The 21,152-nt window shown below is 37.9% G+C and overlaps 1 protein-coding gene and 1 long non-coding RNA gene across 2 annotated transcripts in view; one reads left to right on the top strand and one right to left on the bottom strand.

Moving 5' to 3' along the window:
* LOC139130256 (mixed lineage kinase domain-like protein) overlaps positions 1-11,712 on the top strand; it is a 15,544-nt gene extending 3,832 nt beyond the window's left edge. The window contains exons 2-14 of the mRNA XM_070696007.1: positions 4,302-4,521; positions 4,886-4,974; positions 5,159-5,207; positions 5,660-5,907; positions 6,061-6,305; positions 8,245-8,479; positions 8,565-8,715; positions 9,402-9,517; positions 9,866-10,077; positions 10,180-10,313; positions 10,607-10,656; positions 11,254-11,345; positions 11,626-11,712. Of these exons, the coding sequence (XP_070552108.1) occupies positions 8,621-8,715; positions 9,402-9,517; positions 9,866-10,077; positions 10,180-10,313; positions 10,607-10,656; positions 11,254-11,345; positions 11,626-11,712 (786 nt within the window). The 5' untranslated portion in view covers positions 4,302-4,521; positions 4,886-4,974; positions 5,159-5,207; ... (2 more) ...; positions 8,245-8,479; positions 8,565-8,620. The remainder of the gene's footprint in view (positions 1-4,301; positions 4,522-4,885; positions 4,975-5,158; positions 5,208-5,659; positions 5,908-6,060; positions 6,306-8,244; positions 8,480-8,564; positions 8,716-9,401; positions 9,518-9,865; positions 10,078-10,179; positions 10,314-10,606; positions 10,657-11,253; positions 11,346-11,625) is intronic.
* Positions 1-20,150, bottom strand: part of LOC139130049 (uncharacterized) — a 128,150-nt gene extending 108,000 nt beyond the window's left edge. The window contains exon 1 of the long non-coding RNA XR_011551765.1: positions 19,998-20,150. This is a non-coding gene — a long non-coding RNA (uncharacterized lncRNA). The remainder of the gene's footprint in view (positions 1-19,997) is intronic.
* Positions 20,151-21,152: the final 1,002 nt, after the last annotated feature.

The raw sequence follows: 21,152 nt of genomic DNA, 5'->3' as shown, positions 1-21,152 counted from the left end.
TTTATGGCCGTCTCATCTTCAAGGTGCTTTTCAACAAATAGGTTTTAATGTTGAAAATAAAAATATTATGTATTACTGTCAAAAATATATGGTGAAAAATTTACAAAAGGGTTGATTTTCCAATAATCCTGTATGTGCATCCAGAAGATCATGTGGCACTGCACCAATGCTATGGTGTCGGATTGTTGAAATATTGTGTACACAAGAAATTTGCTGTAGTCCAAGAAGTGATCTCAGTGTGTATGAGGCTAGGAGAAATGTGGATAGGCTTACACATTGTGTATTGATGCTAATACTTTTGTGTCCAATTCATTCTGATATGTATAATCAAAGATTTCACAGTGGCGGCTGGCAGAAAAGGCAAAAAAAACAAATTAACATGTATTGTTTCATGTCATCTGAAAACATGCGCATCATGACTATTCTAAAATTAAAGTTTGTTAAAAAAAAATTGAAATATGAATGCTCTGTCAATTTTGAAAAATACTGCTGACAAAATGTGAATTTTGACTTACACAGGGTTATCTGCATTTTAATATGAACATTGGATTGTGAATGGAATGAGCAGAATAACATGTGAATTCATGTTTTGGATAAGGTGTTTTGTTCAAGAAATGTTCTAAAATATTCCTCAGCATTGTTGCTTTCAGTGGCAGCAACTTGGTTTTATGATAACCAAATTAGAAAAAAAGAGAAAATTAAAAACAAGTTGGCTTTCACCAATTTTAATTCCTAATGTTTAAAACTTTCACCGTGAGTCTGCAAATATTCAGCATCATCAAATGAAAATGTATGCTGAACGTGTGCATGTACATGTACATCTCACTTTCCAGAAATATCTGGATATCTGCAAATGAGATGTACCATTAAACTTCAAGATATATATCACTTTGCCAATTATCTGCTCCTCTGATTTTCTGTTCACCATTTCTAACTGACATCTTTGCTTGTCTTTGTGTGCATCATATGTATCAGTGAGACATAACGAAAAAAGTATTCATATTTAGTAATTAACTTTTCTTCAGAAATTTACAACCAGATATGTTTATTGCTACCCTTTCCAAAAGTGTGCCACTTGCAGTCCCTGCAAATCATTCTTTTTATAGTCACATAATCCTGAAATGATTTGTTATATCATCGATCAATGTCCACTAGGCCCTACAGTTCCTGCAACTTGTTAGACTAGATATGTCTATAATGTACCGTATAAGCATGCATGTATATATTAGGGGGGGGCCATGGAAAAAAACAGGAATGATGAGGGGGGGGGGGCCTAGATTTTTTCTATAATTTACTAGGGGGGGGGGCCATGGAAAAAAATCACCGAGAAAATAGAAAATCCTCCACCCTCCCCCTGGAAGTAAATTCTGAATCGTCCCTAAACGCCGGATGGTAGAACGCCGAATGCTATGGTTAGTTTTTTTTTTTACTGGTTATGCCCGCCTTGTCACACATTGTGCTGAGGATGGTGTCCAGTTTATTTGCACCCATCGGCTGACGCTTGTACCAGAGATTGGTTTCCGGCTTATAATTAATCGCGAGATAAAAATCGCGTCGCTACCGAGGCGTGATGGAGGCCGATGAGTGCATACTGTTTGTATGCAAATACGGGACATCGAGTGGGGTCATCGGGAACCGCGAAGGTTTTCGGTGGATACGCCCGCTGTTGTTCGTTACCTTTGCCGGACGATCTTGTTTTGTTTTCCCGTTCATTGAACTCTAAATACTCGATGTTGTCAACGGTCTTCTTTAAGGTAACGTCACCCCATAGCATCTGCCGACTTTCTTGATATCCCCGGAAGCCGAAGTGCTTTTGGTTGTTCAACCAAACGAGAAACAACAACGCTTCCGGGCTGTGCGTGCCGATGACGCCTTTCTCGTACAGAGTATCTTCTTCACGTTCGGAGAGCTCTTCAGCAGCGTTTAGCTTATTTCCCTTACCTTGCGATTTTAACTGAGAACGTTTCGCCTTGAGTGTTTCCTGCGAATGTCAAAATTGCAGATCGCGACAGATGGAATACGCGTATCCGTTCTCACTGAGGTAGCAGTCGATTCCCCTCTGATATGATGTCAAGGTGTCAGGTTCATATTCCGCGCCGTCTTTTTGCCGAACACCTGCAAAAAAACTGCCGAGATAGCCGTCAAGTTCGACCGGAGGAATTTCGTGTACAGGTCTCGTCTCAGTTTGTCGCATTGCTGTCATCCATTTTTGAAACTGGTTGACAGCACAACTCGTAGCTCTTACGGTGTTTTTCTTACGTTGTTCCTCGACGAGATGTTGTTTGTCGATTTCCGAAAAATCGACGTATCGCGAACTTTGGGTCGCGGTCGGAAGCTGAGCTGTAGTCACAGTCGGAGCCGGTTGTATTCGCTCCTCCTCAGTAAAAAACCCATCGGTTTCCGTCACGCCAAGTTCTTCAGCTAAGCGAAAGATTTCGCGAATGTCTTCGTCCAGTTCGACTTGCGTTTGATTAGCCATAGTGAGCAGGCCACTCCGTCCGACTTGAAGGACGTCTGGACACTACCGCTGGTATGAGATCTATCGCAACCTCCGGAGCTGCAGACGACAAAAAGTGTCGCTGGCTTCCCGCGTTCATTTTTACCCGGGAAAATGGAATAAAAGTTGAATTTTGAGTTGAACACTTTACTTTCAAATTCTGAACTAGCTGATTAAACGACGCCATATTTTCATGTTATTCAATAAAATACAAGCAGTGTATATGAAAATGTGCAGGGCTTTTCAAGGGTAAGCGAACGCAGTCAAAACTGTTGTGGAGGGATGCCGTATCTCGAGACTGAAAATACTACCGGCTGGATGACGTACAACATGGGTAATACTGATTTCTTATCTGTGCTGTTAATTTTTCTGCCAAAGTGATTTGAAGGTAGAATAGGGAAGAATAGTTAAGTTTTGGGAAAGAAATTTTGACAGTGAAACCTTTACAATTCCTTTCTGATCTACAAATTTTTGGGGCTTATTTTAAGCTCTTGGTAAAAGACAATCACGGCCTAGATTTTTCGAAAATCGTCGACATTCCTTAAGTATCATGTACAAGTTGCCTGACTGGATTCTGCCATCACTAAACGAAAGACTAAAGTTATTTCATCTGAAAATTACACCGTTCAGGGTAACGGAAAATAAAAACAAACAGTCGCAGAGATTGAGGAACGGTGGTAAATTACGGTAATGCAATAACAATTCCCTAGTCTAGCCAGGCCCCTATCCTTTCTTGGCGAAATAACACCAATACCGTGGGCCTCAAAGTTGTTCATGAAAAGAGTGAACTCCTTTGACAATGAGTACATTTCAGTGGATGATAAAATGTGGCTAATTGTTATACTAAGTTTAGAACTGAGAGTGAGTATGGCCAGACAACATTTTGAAATTTGTTCAGAAGCCGTTTAAATGTATCAAATCATTTTTTGAACTTGCTCGATGACAGCGGCATTTAAAATGACCTAAACGGCTTGTAAAACTAAGATTCAGTGTCCGGGTCTTCACACAGCATTATACATGCGTGAGCAACTTTAAATGTTTCTATGCGGCGAATGAGACAGACACAGAGGCACGTATCAACATTAAGGTGTGGACTTGAATAGCACAAAAAGGACAAGTTAATAAAGAAGTTGAAAAAACCATGATATAGTAAACCTTCTTTTTCCCGTTTGCAGCATCCGTATGTTATTTCCGCATAGTAAAACATCGTCGGTATTAAGCAAATGCGTTCGGAAAGAAGTTCACATTAAATAAAAGTATTAAGCCGAATGTGGTGATAAAGCCCATCAGGTATATTAGTTGGCATACAGGTAAAGACAGTAGACCTTATTTATGTAACCACAAAAGAAAAAATCGTAACGAATTCAAGGGACATTATAAAAAAATAGATTCATCAGCTACACAGCATCTCCAAAATCTAATCTATTGCTAAATGGCCCAAACATGCATCATTCTCAAAGCCGCTAAATTTTGCAGTGTTGTGTACAACACCCGGTTGTTAAGTTTCACACTAGGCCTGTTTGATAGATAGTGTTTCTTCACGAATCATTCTACACATTCAGACGGAAGCTACAACAGATGGATGTTACAATGTCATAAAGTTAGTCATATCATTATAGTAATGCATCGTTATGGATCATAGAGTTCACGTCATAACAAAATAATAAACATATCATAATACGTTTTCATGCTAACTTTCGAAAATCGATTGTGACTGCTACGGGACAAGCAATACGATAAGTGACATACAATGTTGGTCTCAACTTTGTATTACACCAAAGACGTTTCTGTTATGTCTCTCCAGATTTCAAGAAGATGAAGAATGACCTAGAGAGATGCTACTCGTTAGTGGTTGTTAAAGTCCTTGTAGGAGCATTTGTGTTGGTTAAAGATGTCCTGACGGTATCAACAAAACATTCTTGGAATGTTATTTTGAAAGTCCTAGGGTTGGTGGAAGTGACATACGAAATATACACTTTGACGAGATGAAGAGATTGGCTGCATTCAGTATGAAGATGTTCAAGGTACCCTGTTTGTGTTTCAACTTTGTCCCGTTCAATCACTGCTTCAAATTTGCTTTATGAATAACTTTCATTACGGCAGTGTGTGAATAAGTCATACAAACATAAGGCCAAATAGATATATATGAGCTTTCTGGGTAACAGCACTATTTATAGCTTTTAGCTTTAAGTATGTACAACTATTATCAATAATTGAACGTTGGCGCTTTAGATTGAGGACTTGAATATGCAGCAAAATGTGAGTACCTTACATTCTAGTATCTATAAATGTGCAAATTTTCTGAAATTTAAAGTAATATATTTAAGGTTATATAAACATAACCCCAAACCGATTAAATGATTTTACTTCGTTTTTGTCTACATTCAGTCGCAAGTGATGTTGTTGGACGTGACAAACACACCATACGCGAAAAGACACTACAAGTGGAAGTATACAGATACTTTTTTAAACACAAGGTAAAATAAATACATTCTTACTTACAGGTCTACCACTACAAAAGTAAATGATGTTTCTATGCATATTGTATACGGCTCTCTTCTGAATGAAAATTATGCTTGTGCACTTTCATATACTTCCATGACCATAAAGATATACTGACAAAAAATTGACAAACCAATCCTTATCACTCTGTTTTTAAAGGAATTATCGCTAGATTGCGCCGCACCTCCAGAAATTATGGAATGTTCAGGTAAGTTTAATTTGAGTATTAAAATACAATTCTTTTTCATTAAATGATTGCCTTTTAGGAACATTATGAAATATATTTAATGGGATATAGTCTAAAATTTTAAACCCAAGAAGGATTAATTCATTCCATGCATTATTCTATACTAAGGTTACAATTTTCAAAGAACTGAAATTGAAAGTTTGATGTCATGAAGCGTACATTTATGTCTTTTAAAATGAATAACATCATTTTTGCTGGTTCAGTTTCCAAATGACCGCAAGACATACGTTCATCAATATAAAAACGTACAAAGTCAATGTTGATGATATCTGTCACAGAGAAAGGGGAAAAGTAAAAGTTGAAAATGTTTGAACATAGGAATATCCTGTACAATACATTTGGGGTTTCATGCCATTCTTAATGTTATTGGAGAATCCACTCTTCAACTAATATCCTTATTTCTATAATAACAGAGCCTAAGGATCCAGTCACCATGAATCAGAGGCAAAATGTACTCAAACCTCGAAAATGCTGTACATTACTGAGGAAGAAATGGGTGAAGTTCAGAAAAGAAACAATCAGCTGGAAAAACAACATATTGAGTTGGAATTGCGTTGCGATGAATTACAGTCGCAGGTTATTGAACTTGAAACACAACTTTCACGAGTGAAGAGCATTAACTATCATCCGCAACATAGTCTTGCTGATGTGCCATATCTCGGTAACTATTTACAGTATGATCGCATTCATTATAGCCTATAAATATGCATTGATGTTTCTGACACCGTCTTAGCAATGTAAATTTATGGGGGTGGTTTTTTTCTGGATATTTGTTCAGTTATTCACAAAACTGCGTGTCTTTTCACACTAACAGATTGCAGTCAACTCGAGCAAGGCGTCAACGAGAAGGGCTGGCAAGTAGATGTGATTGAGGTATGCACAAATCCTAATCACCGCTTAGCTGTGAAGAAAACAGGAAACTGCGCGATCAACTAGCGGAATGCACGCAACACGGACACGGGGACAACGTCGAACCTTGGAGAAATTCGAAAGAAAACCGTAATCTTAGAACTGAAGTGGCTGATTTAAAAGAATACAATCGTCAGCTGCGAATCTACGGTAAGTAAACCATGACATATGTTAGAGGAATCATCATGGGCCAGTAGCTAGAGTAGTAGACGTACAATCACAGGATGATGAATTCGAGATCCGGCGTCGCTATGGTGTTTTGTCCTTGAGCAAGGCAACCCTCATTGCTCCTCCCCACCAGGAGAGATAGGTACCGGTGGGAAAGTGGTTGTAATGTGTGCGTTTAGCTCTGCTGCGCTGATTGGCTGCACGTGTGGGCTTTGTGTGTCCCCAAGGGGGTAGAGCGGTGTCAAATAAGGTCCAGTGACCAGGGGTAATGATAATTGTAAAGCGCCTTGGGCACATGCACTTGTGGACATATGCGCTATATAAGAACCATTAATGTTATTATTATATTATTATTATTATTATTATTATTATTATTATTATTATTATAACAAGGTCTTTTTGGTTGGGTTTTGGAAAAAAAATTCTGGCCATCACAAGGTTGCCATGGAAACAGGCAGTATGAGCATAAAGATCACTTTTGTTTATTATAACTCATCAAGGGACATTTTTGAGTGTTTTGTTGCCTTCTAATCCACTTTCAACGAAATTTGCCAAAAAAGGATATTTTAAACGTCAAAATGGTTACCGTGGAAACATGGGGCATCAAAACTGACATTCTTTTTCTTCGTTCCGACCCAAAATACCTCTATGCCGAAAAGTTTATGAAAATTATGATAATTATATAGTTCTTTAATTATTCTTTTACTATTATTATGACAATGTCAGGCACAAGCCAAATTTGTCATCTCTACACGAAAATTACTTGATTTATCCCTGGCCGTTCCACGTGACGACAACTCGCGTCTCTGTCATCTGTTTTGATGATTCGGAATTTTTTGCGATCTTCGATACGCTCGTTAATGTTAATTAATGTAAAAAGGACATTGGAGAAATGGACATATAGGAAATATACAAGAAAACTTAACCAAAACATAAAATGAAACACATCTTTATTAATGTCGGAGGAATAATGACAAAGGACAGTTTACCTACATTAAAATACCTATGATTAAAATTAAAATATTATCAGTAACTTTGAACAAATTTTTTTATGCATTTAATTCCCTTAAACTTATTGAATTTAGTTACACTCCTGAATACTTACGTTATATTACAAACATAAAGCAGAAATGAAAATGAATTATTGCGATAATATTAAAGCATTACAGAGGTTTGCGTTGAATCTTTGGCATACAGGAACTAGACACATGTCTAATTGATGAGTTTCAAAACACTGTCAGTCGTAGTAGTAATTTCAGACAATACAAAAAAATCAACCCTGCGAAATTTGGAACATTGTCCGGAAGAAGGTCTTGAGTTTAGTGAAAACTACACCACACATCCACACATATCCCGTTCATACCACAATATCTGTAGTGTAGTTGGTGCCGCAAATCAGGTGTTGTTGTTTTGCCTACGCTTGACCTCCTTCAAGGCAACGTTTGAACTTTGGCAGATTTAGTTTCTTTGTGATCGGTTGATATTGCCGCTAGACGATATTTATACTCGACTCTATTGGCAAATCTTCAATTTCGACAGTACTAAGTTTGTCTTGCAGTTCCTGTATTGCCAATGGTTCGACGCAAACACTTTAATAACTTCAATGTGGTATGTAACGGAAAACTTGACCCTAAATCTGACGGAAAATATAGAACAATTCGATCCACTGAATCTAATGAAGGACAAGTTTATAAAATGATTATTTATTATTTTTACTTTGTACATGTGCATCCTGATCGTTCCATGTCTTTTACTGCCTATATTATGCTGTAAAGAAATTCCTAGTTTACGTAGCTCTGAAATAGTTGTGCATTCATAATCATTTGATTGTTTCCTGATTGTTTTTTGTAAAGCTACGGCTAGATCTGTTAATAGTACCTATTAATTCAAAATACACTATTATGATGTGGTTCGCCTTAAGGAGAACTAATGGAATCGGAAAGTATAAAAAGCAGGAAGATGTTTCTCGACTTTGGATCCAAATATGAGAAAATGACTGACGAAAATATTCGTTTGAAAAGTGAAAAAGATGAAGCAGATCGTCGAATCAAAGAACTTGAAGCCAAGTACGCAGAAGAAGTTGCACTAAACAAGGAGTTGAAGATACGTCACATTGAAAAGTTAAACGGTGGACGGTGGAAACCCTATTAAGAGCGGTAAGTTACTACCTTGATTGACGCATAGAAGGCCTCTGCATACTGTTTGCTTTAAAATTTTCTAATTGTTTTCTTATTATTGCAGGACCAATTTGCCAGGCGATTAACGATGCATTGATACCACTGGAGGCTATCAGGGATATGGCTACCATAAGCGGGAAAAACGGTGGAACTGTTAAAAAGGCTTACTATGGGAATCAAGTCATTGCAATGAAAGATCACCGCATGTCATACGGGTTTGATAGAATGTTTTTTTTGACTTCTTTGTATTGATTTGTTTTTCAGAAGCAAACGATTTCCAAATTACATTCACATTTAAATCAAGGTAGTTTATCAGATAATGATGGTGATGATCGACATTATAATTAATATCATCATCATTGTCCTCCTTCTCTTCCTCCTCCATATTTTCATTACCATCACACCACCACCTTCATGTATTTTTTAAAATTGAGTTATGTGAATTTAGCTCGTCAACATGCAAGGGGAAAAAATTGTGTGAAATACTTCTATTTTTGCAAAAAATATTTTACTGCAGTGCTCATGAGTCATCATAAAGTTCTAAACTAAATCTGCCAAAACAGTTATTGTCTTTGCCAATACTTTATTCGGATGATGATGATGGTGATGCTTTTTACTTGAGTCCAGCCTCCTTCCTCCCCCTTCTTCCCCTCTTCCGTGACATTTTTGTCAACCTTCAACTCAAAATATGTTCAACGTAAACTTTTCAATCTCACAAGGCGTATGGGTACATATGCTTACTCGTGAACATGACCCTTGCAATTTCGCTCACGTCTTCATCAGAGCCAATATATTGCTATGGCGTAGTCACTCATGTTGTGTTATTTGATGTCTTTCTTAACTGAATCACAATGGATATCATTACGATACTTATCATTTGTGTTAACGCTGTTTTTTCCAGTGTATCGGGCACTGAATGCACCCCTGAAGCACTTTTTCACGCTTATGAAAGAATGAATTCGTTACAAGCACAGTACTGCGTACAGGGAATAGGGGTCGTGTACGGGAGAGAGAAAGGTATTTCAAAAGGCAGACGCGATTAAACTGTGCGCGATTCAAGACAAATGGATACCACTTGAACTCAAATGTTTTATAATTAACATTCAATCCTTCACACAATTACTGTAAAACTAGGGCAAAAAATTTCACTGGATTAAAATCCGAACCTCACGGTTAAATATCTTAGCTGCATGTGACAGAAAAAATGTCTCATTGGCTCCATGTTATAACTACATTTAACGGAATTTTTACCCAATTTAAGGTAAAGTATTAGCTCAAGTAAAACACGTTCTAATGAATTGAATGTGTTTCGCCTCTTCAAATATACCTCATATATCGTGCTTCTCAACGATTGGAATATTTCAGAGCCTCGGTGGCTTGCAATGGAATATATGGTGAACGGCTCACTGGCAGACATGCTAAGGGAAAACTTTGCAAGTCTTAGCTCGAGGGACAAGGCCGAAATCGCTTGGTGTGTGTGCAAATGCTTGCGTTTAGTTCACAACAACAATCGTCCGATGGTATTGGGGAAAATTGGATCTCACAAACTTCTGATTGGAGATAACAGGGAAGTCAAGGTATGTGATAATAACTGTAAACACCATAAGGATACTCAGTAGGTTACAAATGTCAAACGTAAAAAGAGCATCATTCTAATTTGGTGATATTTTTTCTTTCAGCTCTATGACTTTACTTTCACCGACAATCCTGACATGGCGAAAAGATACCTTCACAAAAAGAATAGAGAATATATTCCGCCAGAACAGTTGACCTCTGAAAGAGACAAGTATCGCCAAGAGACAGAGCTCTACGGGTAATTCATTCACTATTGTTTCTTCATCTTCTTATCGCAGGAAATACTAAGCCCCATCTAAGGATTACAACATCTTATTTCCATTAATGTGTATAATATATCTTTCCGTAAATTCAAGAGAGGTAAGGACATAAAAGTCGAGAACGAAGTAAAAGTTGTATTTTCCTTTGAACAGTAAAGATATAGATAATTTACAATTATGTTTAAGATCACTGTGATAGAGCCAAGAATATGTCTACTAATGATGTAATTTGATGGCTTATATCCTTAAAATTGTTGTCTTTTCTCAACAGGCTCGGTATTATCGTTTGGGAAATTGCGACTGGCAAACCCCCTAGTGAAGGTATAATGTCATGATTATTATTTTACTTGTGTGCACAATTATTGTAATCTCCGTTATATGCTGGACTTCTTTCCTTCCAAACGCATTGCTTTACGTGATTTAATATCCAGGTCTTTCCGTTTGTTGTGTATTTTCAGAGTTGGAAGTATTGTTGAATTTTAGTAGATATGAAATCAGAGATGTTTCTTGTTAGAACCCCGTACACATACTGGTCACAAAAGCTGCTACTGATTTGATAAAAACGATCGTCTTAGTTTTATTCTGACATTAACAGAACAGACATAATGTGACACATATGAAACACAAGCGGGCAATCATTAAGCGTAATTTCGGATATTATGAAGCTTTATAAAGTTTTGATTATGAGCACTGTATGGAAATGGGAACGTGTAGTTTTAATCGTCAACAGTGACTTTAACTAGAGTCCAGCAATCAGGAAGCACACTGTGCGTACCACGAATACTGATTATGCGATGTTAGACAAATTTAAAATTAAGCACACTTAAAAACACCAATACTGTCAAATTTCCGAGATTAAAAATTTTGCATTATCTTGGAATTTGCCTCCTTTTCGCTAATCCACATTCGTTTTTTCAGCTAAACCATTGCCGGCTGATTGTCCCGAAGCGTTTAAAAGAGTAACGTCTGGGCTCAAACACAACGACCCTTCACAAAGAATGAGTGTAAAGGTAAGTCGAGAAATGCAGATATCACATGTGATTTGAATTATTCACTCTCCCGTTACAGACCCCTTCCATAAATTCTGCAAAAATATTTGCTTAGAAATTGCAAATTTTGTCTGAAATTCATTACGAATCTAAACAATGGGAGTGTCTTTCATCAGATGCAGAGGCTGAGCTGAAGAACTTGGTCGACAATCTCAGTGCAGGGGACTGTCAATCGATGCAGCCAAAATGACGAAGTGTATTTCATCGTCATAGATGACCATAGAATGCCACTTCGCTGCAGGCGTTATCTCAGAAAGATAGCGATGGAGGCTGTCATAAGTGCACAAAGAGAAGTTATCGAGATAGGAAGAAGAAGATCCACTTATGATTCGCAAGGGGTGCGAGGAATTGTTAAGACTGGCAGAAATGCAGAAGTAAATGTTGTTATTTTCTTTATAAAAATATGTGTTTATGTCACCAATAAGTGTAATTGGCGTTCCAATTTACTTTTGAAAACACATATCGTAGAAATACATCAGAGGAATTGATTTCATTCAACTCAAATCACTTTGAGGTACACATCAGCCCTAAAAGATAGCAGGGGTGGTTAAAGGGGAAGTTCACCAAGGATGATTTTTACATATGTGCTAGCTTTGTGGTCACTTACCCCGGAAAAGCTATTTTCGCCATTTATAACTCGCAAGATTTTTACAAAAACCGACAGAAGTAGTACAGGAAGTTACCCATGTAATTTGAATCATGGGAAAAAGCGCCAAGCTTGGAGCTTGCATAATCTGATATGGAAGAGACCATTTTCCCATGGGTATGGCATTGTCCAATCACCCATGCTTAAACCAGGCTGTGCGTATTTACATAACTTTCGTTTATACTGAATATCCTTGCATAAACGATGATTCACCTACAATAAACTGTCCACTGTCACATTTTGTGTTACTGTTTACTACCGTGTTACTTTGAGTGGACAGTGTGGGGGCCATACCCGTCAGGAGATGGTCCCTTCTATATCACATTATGCAAGCTCCATGCTTTGAGCTTTTTTCCCATGATTCAAATTACATGGGCAACTTCCTGTACTATTTTTATCGTTTTTGTAAAGATCTTGCGAGTTATAAATGGTGAAAATAGTTTTCCTGAGTAAATGACCACAGAGCTACCACATTTGTAAAAATCATCCTTGGTGAACTTCTCCTTTAAGACTGAACAAGTGTCATTTCCATTCACAATGATCGCAATTATACCTTTGTATACGAACCGAAGATTTTCATTAAACAACTCGGTTGTTCAAATGTAACCATGATCATCAAAAAGCACCAAGAATATCTTCTCAGTAGTTACTTTCAAATGAAAGGAACAGTCTACCAATTACATCTGTAAATTAAAATATGATTATGTCTCTTTTTGTCGGTAAGTGTTTTCAAAAAGGCGAATCTTTATGAAAGTTTGAAGAAAGTGACATTGATATAACATAGTGCTATATTATAACATGATCATGCATTTATGCATATCATATCAATGGAATCATCTCACACATAGCACACCCTATATGCAATCGTCGGCTCTAAGTGCGATCGATGTTAACATCAGAGATGTAAACTGGTCAGAAGTGCACATTAGCCCCTTTCAAAGATCAAGGAACAAGATGGGTGTCGAGAACTCAATTCAATCGACAGCATTCACCCCAGACAGTACGCCCAGACCTTATACGAACAGGTGCAGCGTCCATCTTCGTGGCATAAACTTGATCATATTACCAAATTAGCTAAGAACTATTTTCCCTTGAAACCATATACTTTCCTAATATTAACCGTTGTAGTTAAGGTTCCGAATACTCCCTAAAGTACTCAAGGTAATGTGTACGCCTTTCATACACCTATTGTCGGACAAACTTCACTTTGCGTGTGTGTACTTGTGTGATACCTTTCGTCAAACGGGAAAATTAGGATTATACCAATATTATACCTCAGTACCTTGAGCCTTATTCCAAAAACGCTTGTTTTTTATTCGATAAGAACCGTCGTTTTAATCTGCGCGATCAAACTGATACTAAGGTCCATTTGACGTTTGCAATAAACAATTAAGAAATAAAACCCGCTAGCAACTGTTAACCATGTAATTTTCAACGGTATGCACAAGCGATAGCGAGTGCATACATGTAGTTAACTGGTAAAAATCGAATGGTACACCGTCACTTAGTGTGATTTATTGCTATTATCACATGCACAAGCCAAGTTTGTCGTCTCCGAACAAAAAATACGGGATTTATTCTCTGGTCGTTCTACGTCACGACAACCCGCGTCTATGTCATCAATTTTGGTGCGTCGGACCTTTTTTTGTCGATCTTCGGTGTGCTCGTAAATATGTAAACAAACAACATGGCGGCCGATGTTTCTCTCACGATCAAAAGTAATGAAATCGATATTTTCACAGACTACGACATTACTAATCCGAACAATGTAAACACAAGAGTGTACCGCCTGTATATCCCGAGGGAATTACGTGAATAATTTGCGGAAACAACGAACTCGAAGCTGGTCGCGTATACCGTGGGTTCCGTACGTACGCATTGCAGGCAGGGTCAGGCGCGACGTTTACAGTGTTCGCGCCGTCGAGATTCAGTCGATATTTGTTCCCGAAAAATAGCGTATCTCGTCTGTGATAAATTTCTAGGACTATGCTATCTTTGAAATAGAGTATAACTTTGCGGAAGGTAGCCTACGTGTAGACCGAGAGCTGTCATTTGCTCCACACACGAACGAACGTGAGCGTTAACGCACACTACCGACGACTGGAAATGATTGACAACTTGTGCACGGCGTACTGATATTTATTCCTAAAGTAGTTCAAAAGTTTAAACGCGGAATCGTCATGGAAAACTTATTTATTTTGCAAAAAATAACGAATTCTTGGCTTGTGCATGTGATAAGTATATTATTCCCTAATATTTTTCTTCGTTCAGCTCGGAAAATACTCGTAACGTAATGACCGTGTCACCACTCGTCTTCGACTCGTGGTGACACGGTCATTACGTCGCTGAACGAAGAAAAATATTAGGGAATAATATCTAATTATATCATAACAGTATATTGAAATTCTGGCATGGAGCGTCAAAATTTGAACTTGTCGCGAGCTTGCGCTTGTGCAATCGGCCATATCCTGAATATACCACGGTTCTTTTCACGTCATAACCAATCAGTTCGCTGTATTTGCGCCACCAATATACTGTAAGAAATAATTTCTAACACCCAAGCCTTGAAATTCGCACGTTCTGTCTGCATTTCATCATCAAAAGGAAACAACATGTGCCATGCTTGATGAGATTGATTGCTGTACTGTATATTTCCATATTATACCTAATTTTGTCGACTAAGAACAAATGTTTCTCAGAACGGTATATTAAGAAGTATTGATAAATCTACTTAAAAGAATAATTCAAAACATAAAATTATGGCATAAAAAATTTTTTTATTTAAAAGATCATTCTGATTTTATGTTGCCTTCATCGATTTCTAACTTTGTAGACATTATGCTTCAATCCTGTTATTTTTTATAGTTGTGCTACCAGTATTTGTAATTTGCTCGATGTTTTATCATTATGATAGTAATATGTAATCTACAATTATTTAGGAAATTGTCCCATGCATCTTCAGATATTCACGTCGATGCATTAATACATTGAATTTCTCATATATCAGTTGTTTATCATTTGTGCATTGTTCTCATTTTGATTGCTAATCATTTGATGTCGTCTATTTTTTGGGGGGATTTTAAAATTTTAGTATACTTATGTTCACTGATTTAGTTGAAAATATTGTAAGCTCTTATTCGGTTTACAATACTCATTTAAACAGTTCTCCCTCTTCTTTATGATAACGGTCACACCTGTGTTCAATAAGGGGGTTAATTGTCGATAGTTTTAATTAGTATTCAAAAAGTAATGGAAAATTGTTAGGTTAATAGTGAAAATTTGTAAGATATTTGCTTATGATTTTTTTTACAATTGCTTGTAAACATTTGTTCAATATTTGTATTCATATTCCATTAGCCTGAATAAATAGCGCTTTGATATGAGGAAAAAGGTATTATTATTATTATTATTTTTATTATTATTATTATTATTATTATTATTATTATTATTATTATTATTATTATTATTAATATTTTGAAGCGAATGCACTTCACTGACGTGTTAGCTCATTGTTCATAACTGAACAAAAGTAAATAATTTTAAAAGTACAACCACTCATGAAGTTAAAAAGAGAAAACTCAAAGTCACTGGATGAAAACAATAAAATAAAGCAAAGGAAGCCTCTAAAAATTTACAAATAAACTGAGTATAAAAGTAAGTTTTCAATTGCACTCAAAACAGTCAACATTTCTAGCTGCCATGATTTCCAACTACAAGTCATTCAAGAGTGTGGGCACACAAACAGAAAACGCTCTCCGACCGTATATCTTGTTGACATTATCATGAAGTAGTGTTAAACGTAAAATTCTCATTGGGTCGAAGTTCTCTGGCTGGTTCGTATTAATTTACGAAATCTCCCAAATAAACAGGCGCATGTCTATGAACAATTTTGAAGGTTAACAAGTCTAGAGTATTTAAATTTAAAGGGCTGGTGAAGAGTAAAAATGAAATCGCTGAAAATGTGATTTTCACTCGTTAAATAATACATGGAAAGGCACAAGCAAAAAATTTACGGCGGAAAAATTGTTTAAGTGCGCATTTTCGGGGGAAAAATGCGTTTTCCGAAGCTTAGTCACATTTTCCCGCGAAAAAATCAAACCCGGAAGTGTGACGTCACTTAAAGCACAGCCTATCTGTACATGTATGGAACACGATGGCGACTTCTGTCGAGTAGCGCGACCAAGACAGTGTTAGAAGACGAACAACAGCTAGATTTTGGGCTGTACATGGCAGCTGTAGGTCTCTATCAAATTGTGTCAGTCATACTGACAAAACGCTCGCTGGCTCCACTGTTATGTTAGTCCTACTGACTAAACGCCCACTGGCACTGTCCGTATATTATCCATAGAGGTAGAACTCTTCTGGTACCGCCGCGCCGTGGTATTATCGTACTGTCTTCCATGTCAGTCCTGACAAAACGATATGGGCTGCGCCGCTGATAAAGGCCGAAAAGGCTAGGCTGTCATCGCCGAACAAACCGGGGTTGTGAACATTACCGGCCGAAACAATTTGGGCTAAAACCTACAAGTGCCGAAACAGCTAGAAACCTGTGGAAATGTATCTGTGTATCATTGTATGATCTGTTGCAAGACAGTGCGCGAGCTGCGGTGTTTTCGAATCATGTACGCCTGAAAACTTCTAATCTTTGACATAGTTTTGACGTGAGATTCAGAGCCCATATAAGACGTGGAAAATTGTGGTCTCCATAATCATGACTCAGTATCTCACTTTATATTATTCCCATCGATCTGTAAACGTTGATTGACCGACTGTCAAAGGTCACGCCGTGCCGAGCTACACAAGCCAACGGCACATACGTTTTTTCAATGAATCGTTGTACCGCACACGTTTTTAAATTCAACCGTAAATTTCTGATATTTTTCACAGAGTTATTTCTTCGGCAATGTAAGCTTAGGTCTGTTGTTGTTCTAACTTCTACACTGAATACATCGTCAAGTGTGAACGGTATGACCCCCACGACTACGTACATCAGACCACAGAGTATCATAGACAGAGTGGCAACACCTATTGTTTAAGGCGTGAAGCGGTTACGTAAGCAATCCGTGTTTGCCTCGCCTCACGAAGCTCTTGGCTCTCTTTTCCGAAGAGTGCCGACCATGCACCCTTCGGTAATTTTCGGATTTTCACCAATTGTTAAGCGAAAGTATGTTCGACAAAGTTTGTGTTGTTCTTGTCGTGTGGTGCTGATCGGAATTGATGTGCTGGCAAAAACGGGAGTGTTTTGAGCTTCAGGAAAGTGGGTTTTACCGTTTTAAAAATTCCTCTCATATTTTTATGAATATATAATGAGTGTGTTTGAACCAAATTTGAAAGTCTTTTATCGATACTGTCTGGTTTTACAGAATGGTTTACGGTCAGTCATACCGTCTTTTACACGTGCGTCCAGAAAGGACATGTTTATGAAACTGCTGGCGTGTTATGTTTTGATTGGCGTGAAGCAGTGTTTCTGGCCTGAGAGCTCACAAAGTAACTATGGTTGCTACGCGACTGGCAGTACGATGCCATCTCGTCGTATGTTTCGCATAATCTCGTGTAATTATCAACCACAAACAAAGCCTCCAAAAAGTTTAACACCTTTGAAGCTCATTTTAATATGAAAAGCCAATAGTCTACCGAGACGACCATGGAACAAAAGGCATGCAAGTGTTGCCACTCTGTCTATGATACTCTGTGATCAGACGATCGATTGCGCAACACATGGTTTTGGCCACATAGAAATGCTTGGAAAGCAAGCACTGCAGTCGTCTGAGTCGTTCGACATCTTCGGTTACGTAGAACTCGTGGGGTAGAACTACAACACCAAAATAGTCTGGCCAATCACTAGTTTTATTGATAATCTTATAAATTACGGCTTGCTTTCTGGAAAATTCATGATCGTATTTCGTGAAAACAATATCGTCAGTGAAGTGTGTGTAGCGAAGTAAATGTACGCGCCTGGCTAGCTTTGCATGGCAGGGTCTGTTTTAAAAACGCCGGGCAGATCGTCTATGTAGCCGACACAAACACGAACTGTCTGATACCGGCTACCAAATACTATGAAAAATAGCAAAGAATGAGCTACAAATCACTATCAGTTTTAAGTTGCAGGTAGAATAAGTCTGTGCCTTTGTATAAAATACCTGTTATTACGGCCTCCCCGTATAACGCCGGTAACACAAAGCCCTGCCATGCAGAGCCAGCGCTTGGCTACAGGAGTAAAATTAACCCGCTTTGCTTTCACAAATTTGGTCCATTTTCTGGCCAGATCTTCATCCTTTGGCCATTGAAACAATTTTGATACTGAATGAGAACAATGCGCAGCGACACAACGCTTAGGCGCTGTCACAGCTTTTTACGATGGATTTCGAGAATGCACACAAAAGCACTGACGTGAATATATCGCCGGCGGTCAATGTGCTGTAAATTACGTCATACCCGACATTTGCCGAAGTGTACCGAAGATTTGTATCTTTGTTGCCAAGGGCGTCGCTAGGGCCTTTATTCGGAACTGGGAACGCAGTTTTGAAAATTCCAATGCAGATCTTTTTCTGACCATTTTATTCATCAAAATAAACAAGCAATAAAAAATTCATTTTTACTTTTCACCAGCCCTTTAATGTGGGCATCTACTGCATGACATGTAGCCAATGAAGATCTGTAAACGGGAAGATACAGGACCGTGGGCGCACAAAAGGGGGATTACTGATGAAGCAGTCATTTTTATATACTTAGCTGGCCCTTCTCATTTAAAGGATAGTTTATCAGGGGATATACACTATCTGATACACACAAGGGGGATTTGGAGCATGCAATTATCACCTTCTGTCTGAATATCAAAATCGCGGTCTCTGAACACGATCATATTCACTGGCCAGTCGAAATCTGAGTTCATAAATTTGTAAACGGCACAACTACTTTACACAAAAATCCGGAAAATTCATTGTATCTTCAAAACGTCCTGAAATCATTTTGGATCCAATCTGTGTACTTCACTATCAACGCAGTGTCAAAAGATACCCAGCAAACATTTATCGAAAGCAACGTGCACATATTCTGAACCAAGAGACCGCACAAGTTGTCTCTTAGCAAATGTGACCGTCTTTTTTAGTGCTATTCCTTTGTTTTGGAACAATTCCTTAGTACCTTCACTAATATAATTCAAATTTGTGGGCCACCACACTAAACGCAGAGTCAAAAGAGACAACCCTTTGACTGAGTAACATGGCTGCATTTTACGCGGTCAAGCGATGCGAGTGGTTAAAGTACATCAGGTATGTTTGACGCGTTAAACTCGGTCGGCAACTCGTTACCTATTCCGTTCGACCTCATAAAAGTATATGCGATGCATTATAGAAAACTCTACTGTGTTTGAGTGTCAAATGGCCTGCTGTTTGATCGATCGGCGCTTGGCCTTGGGAAGAACATAAATCATTTTTCCCCGTTTTCTTTATTTTTCCAAATTGATTTCCAATTTTTCTTGCTGATCATGGAATTTTCCGTCCTATCAACTTTTCTGAACGATTGAGCAGGCATGCGCATATGATGTGAATGTAAGTATTGGCATCAGTTGCTTGATGGCTATTTAGCAGGTGATTGATAACACTGGGTCAGGGGTCGATCGTGACATGGACATGTCATATGTCAAAGGTTAACCTTTAGGTGGCATGACACAGAGTGAACACGAAGCAATTTGCCCAAGACACACAGTCGCATATTGTTAACTATACATGGTATACGATTCGTGAAAAAATACTGTCCATGGATTTCAAGGTTCTGACGAAAGCAAACTGAATATAGTGGTAATATCACGGTTAAGTTCGTCATTTGAGCTATTTTTGATGCAAGTCATATGAAAATATGAATTCAGATAGTCAATGGAAAAGTCTTAAGAGGTATGAAACACGTAATCAGACATATAATGGATAAAGATAATTAATTTACCATGTGGGAAAAAAATTGTAACTTACATTTCATGCCAAGACGTCCGAGAGTAATGTTTCCATGTAAAGGAATTAATAAATTTTAAAAGTTATCCGACATTTGTCGCTCTTTTGCGACACGGTGTGATATCCATTATTTCAAACAGTCCGGTGACGGTTAATAACGCAAAGGTTCATGGGTATTGTGTGAGGAGAGAACGAGTTTTCATCCCTTTGTAAAGCTTTAGGTTTGCATTTTCAAAGTTCATTGACCGTTGAAGAAACCCCATTATTCATTAACAGGTGTGTTTTTACAACCGCTGCAACTTTCACGTACATTAGCTCTGTGATATGTCATGAACCGTTGGCTTGGATACTTCCTGAGGAATTTCTAGAGGCTCGACTAGGCCATTATGAAAATGTCGAAATTGGATAATTTTTTTGAACAACAATCTTTTGGACTCGTTCAAAGGCATAGGCAGAACATTTTCACATGAAGCCACTTTCCAAAGACTGTCCACTTTCCAAAGACTGTTCTATCTTCAGTTTTGTATATACAATATGATACAGTTTCACATATTATATTTCAAGTAAAGAAGACTGTTTCATCAGTTTTCGATGAATGAAATGAGTTCTGTCTTGACAGAAAAATAAATGCAGGGAATATATTTTCCAGGGCGCGGTACTTCAAATTGTTGTGCTTGTCAAGTTCTCTTCGAAATATCTACAACTCAAAGTCTAAAAATGTCATTTATATAGAATAACTATTCATAGCTATTCGGAGACTTACTTTCTAAGGATATTTGTATAAGATATATATTTCATTTTGTTTTTTCTGAGACAAGACGATTGTTTACATGTTCGAAAATGTTTACACTACGTGTCAACAGCTTTCAAATACGTAGACCACTTTCCTTGGGGCATTCTGATTTGTGAAAATACCGTTACAGGTATTGTTGAATCTAGCTTTCGTGTTCTTCAGGTCCAATTCACCAAGTGTTGGGCACATTCAATTTGACGGTTTGCCTAGGAGACAAGGAGGTGATAGCCGGATTGGAGGCGGGATTTTCGTGTAACCACACATTCTTTTGCGTATATGCAGGACATCCGTTTGTATCCTGTTTACCGTCCGGTTGTGTTGCCTTTTGACCTCAGTCACTACAATTTGTTTGCGCAAGTAGTCGACAAATAACAACTTGTTGA

The sequence above is a fragment of the Ptychodera flava genome, chromosome 3 (assembly GCF_041260155.1).
Source record: "Ptychodera flava strain L36383 chromosome 3, AS_Pfla_20210202, whole genome shotgun sequence".
NCBI lineage: Eukaryota > Metazoa > Hemichordata > Enteropneusta > Ptychoderidae > Ptychodera > Ptychodera flava.
This window is presented reverse-complemented; position numbering and strand designations above follow the sequence as displayed.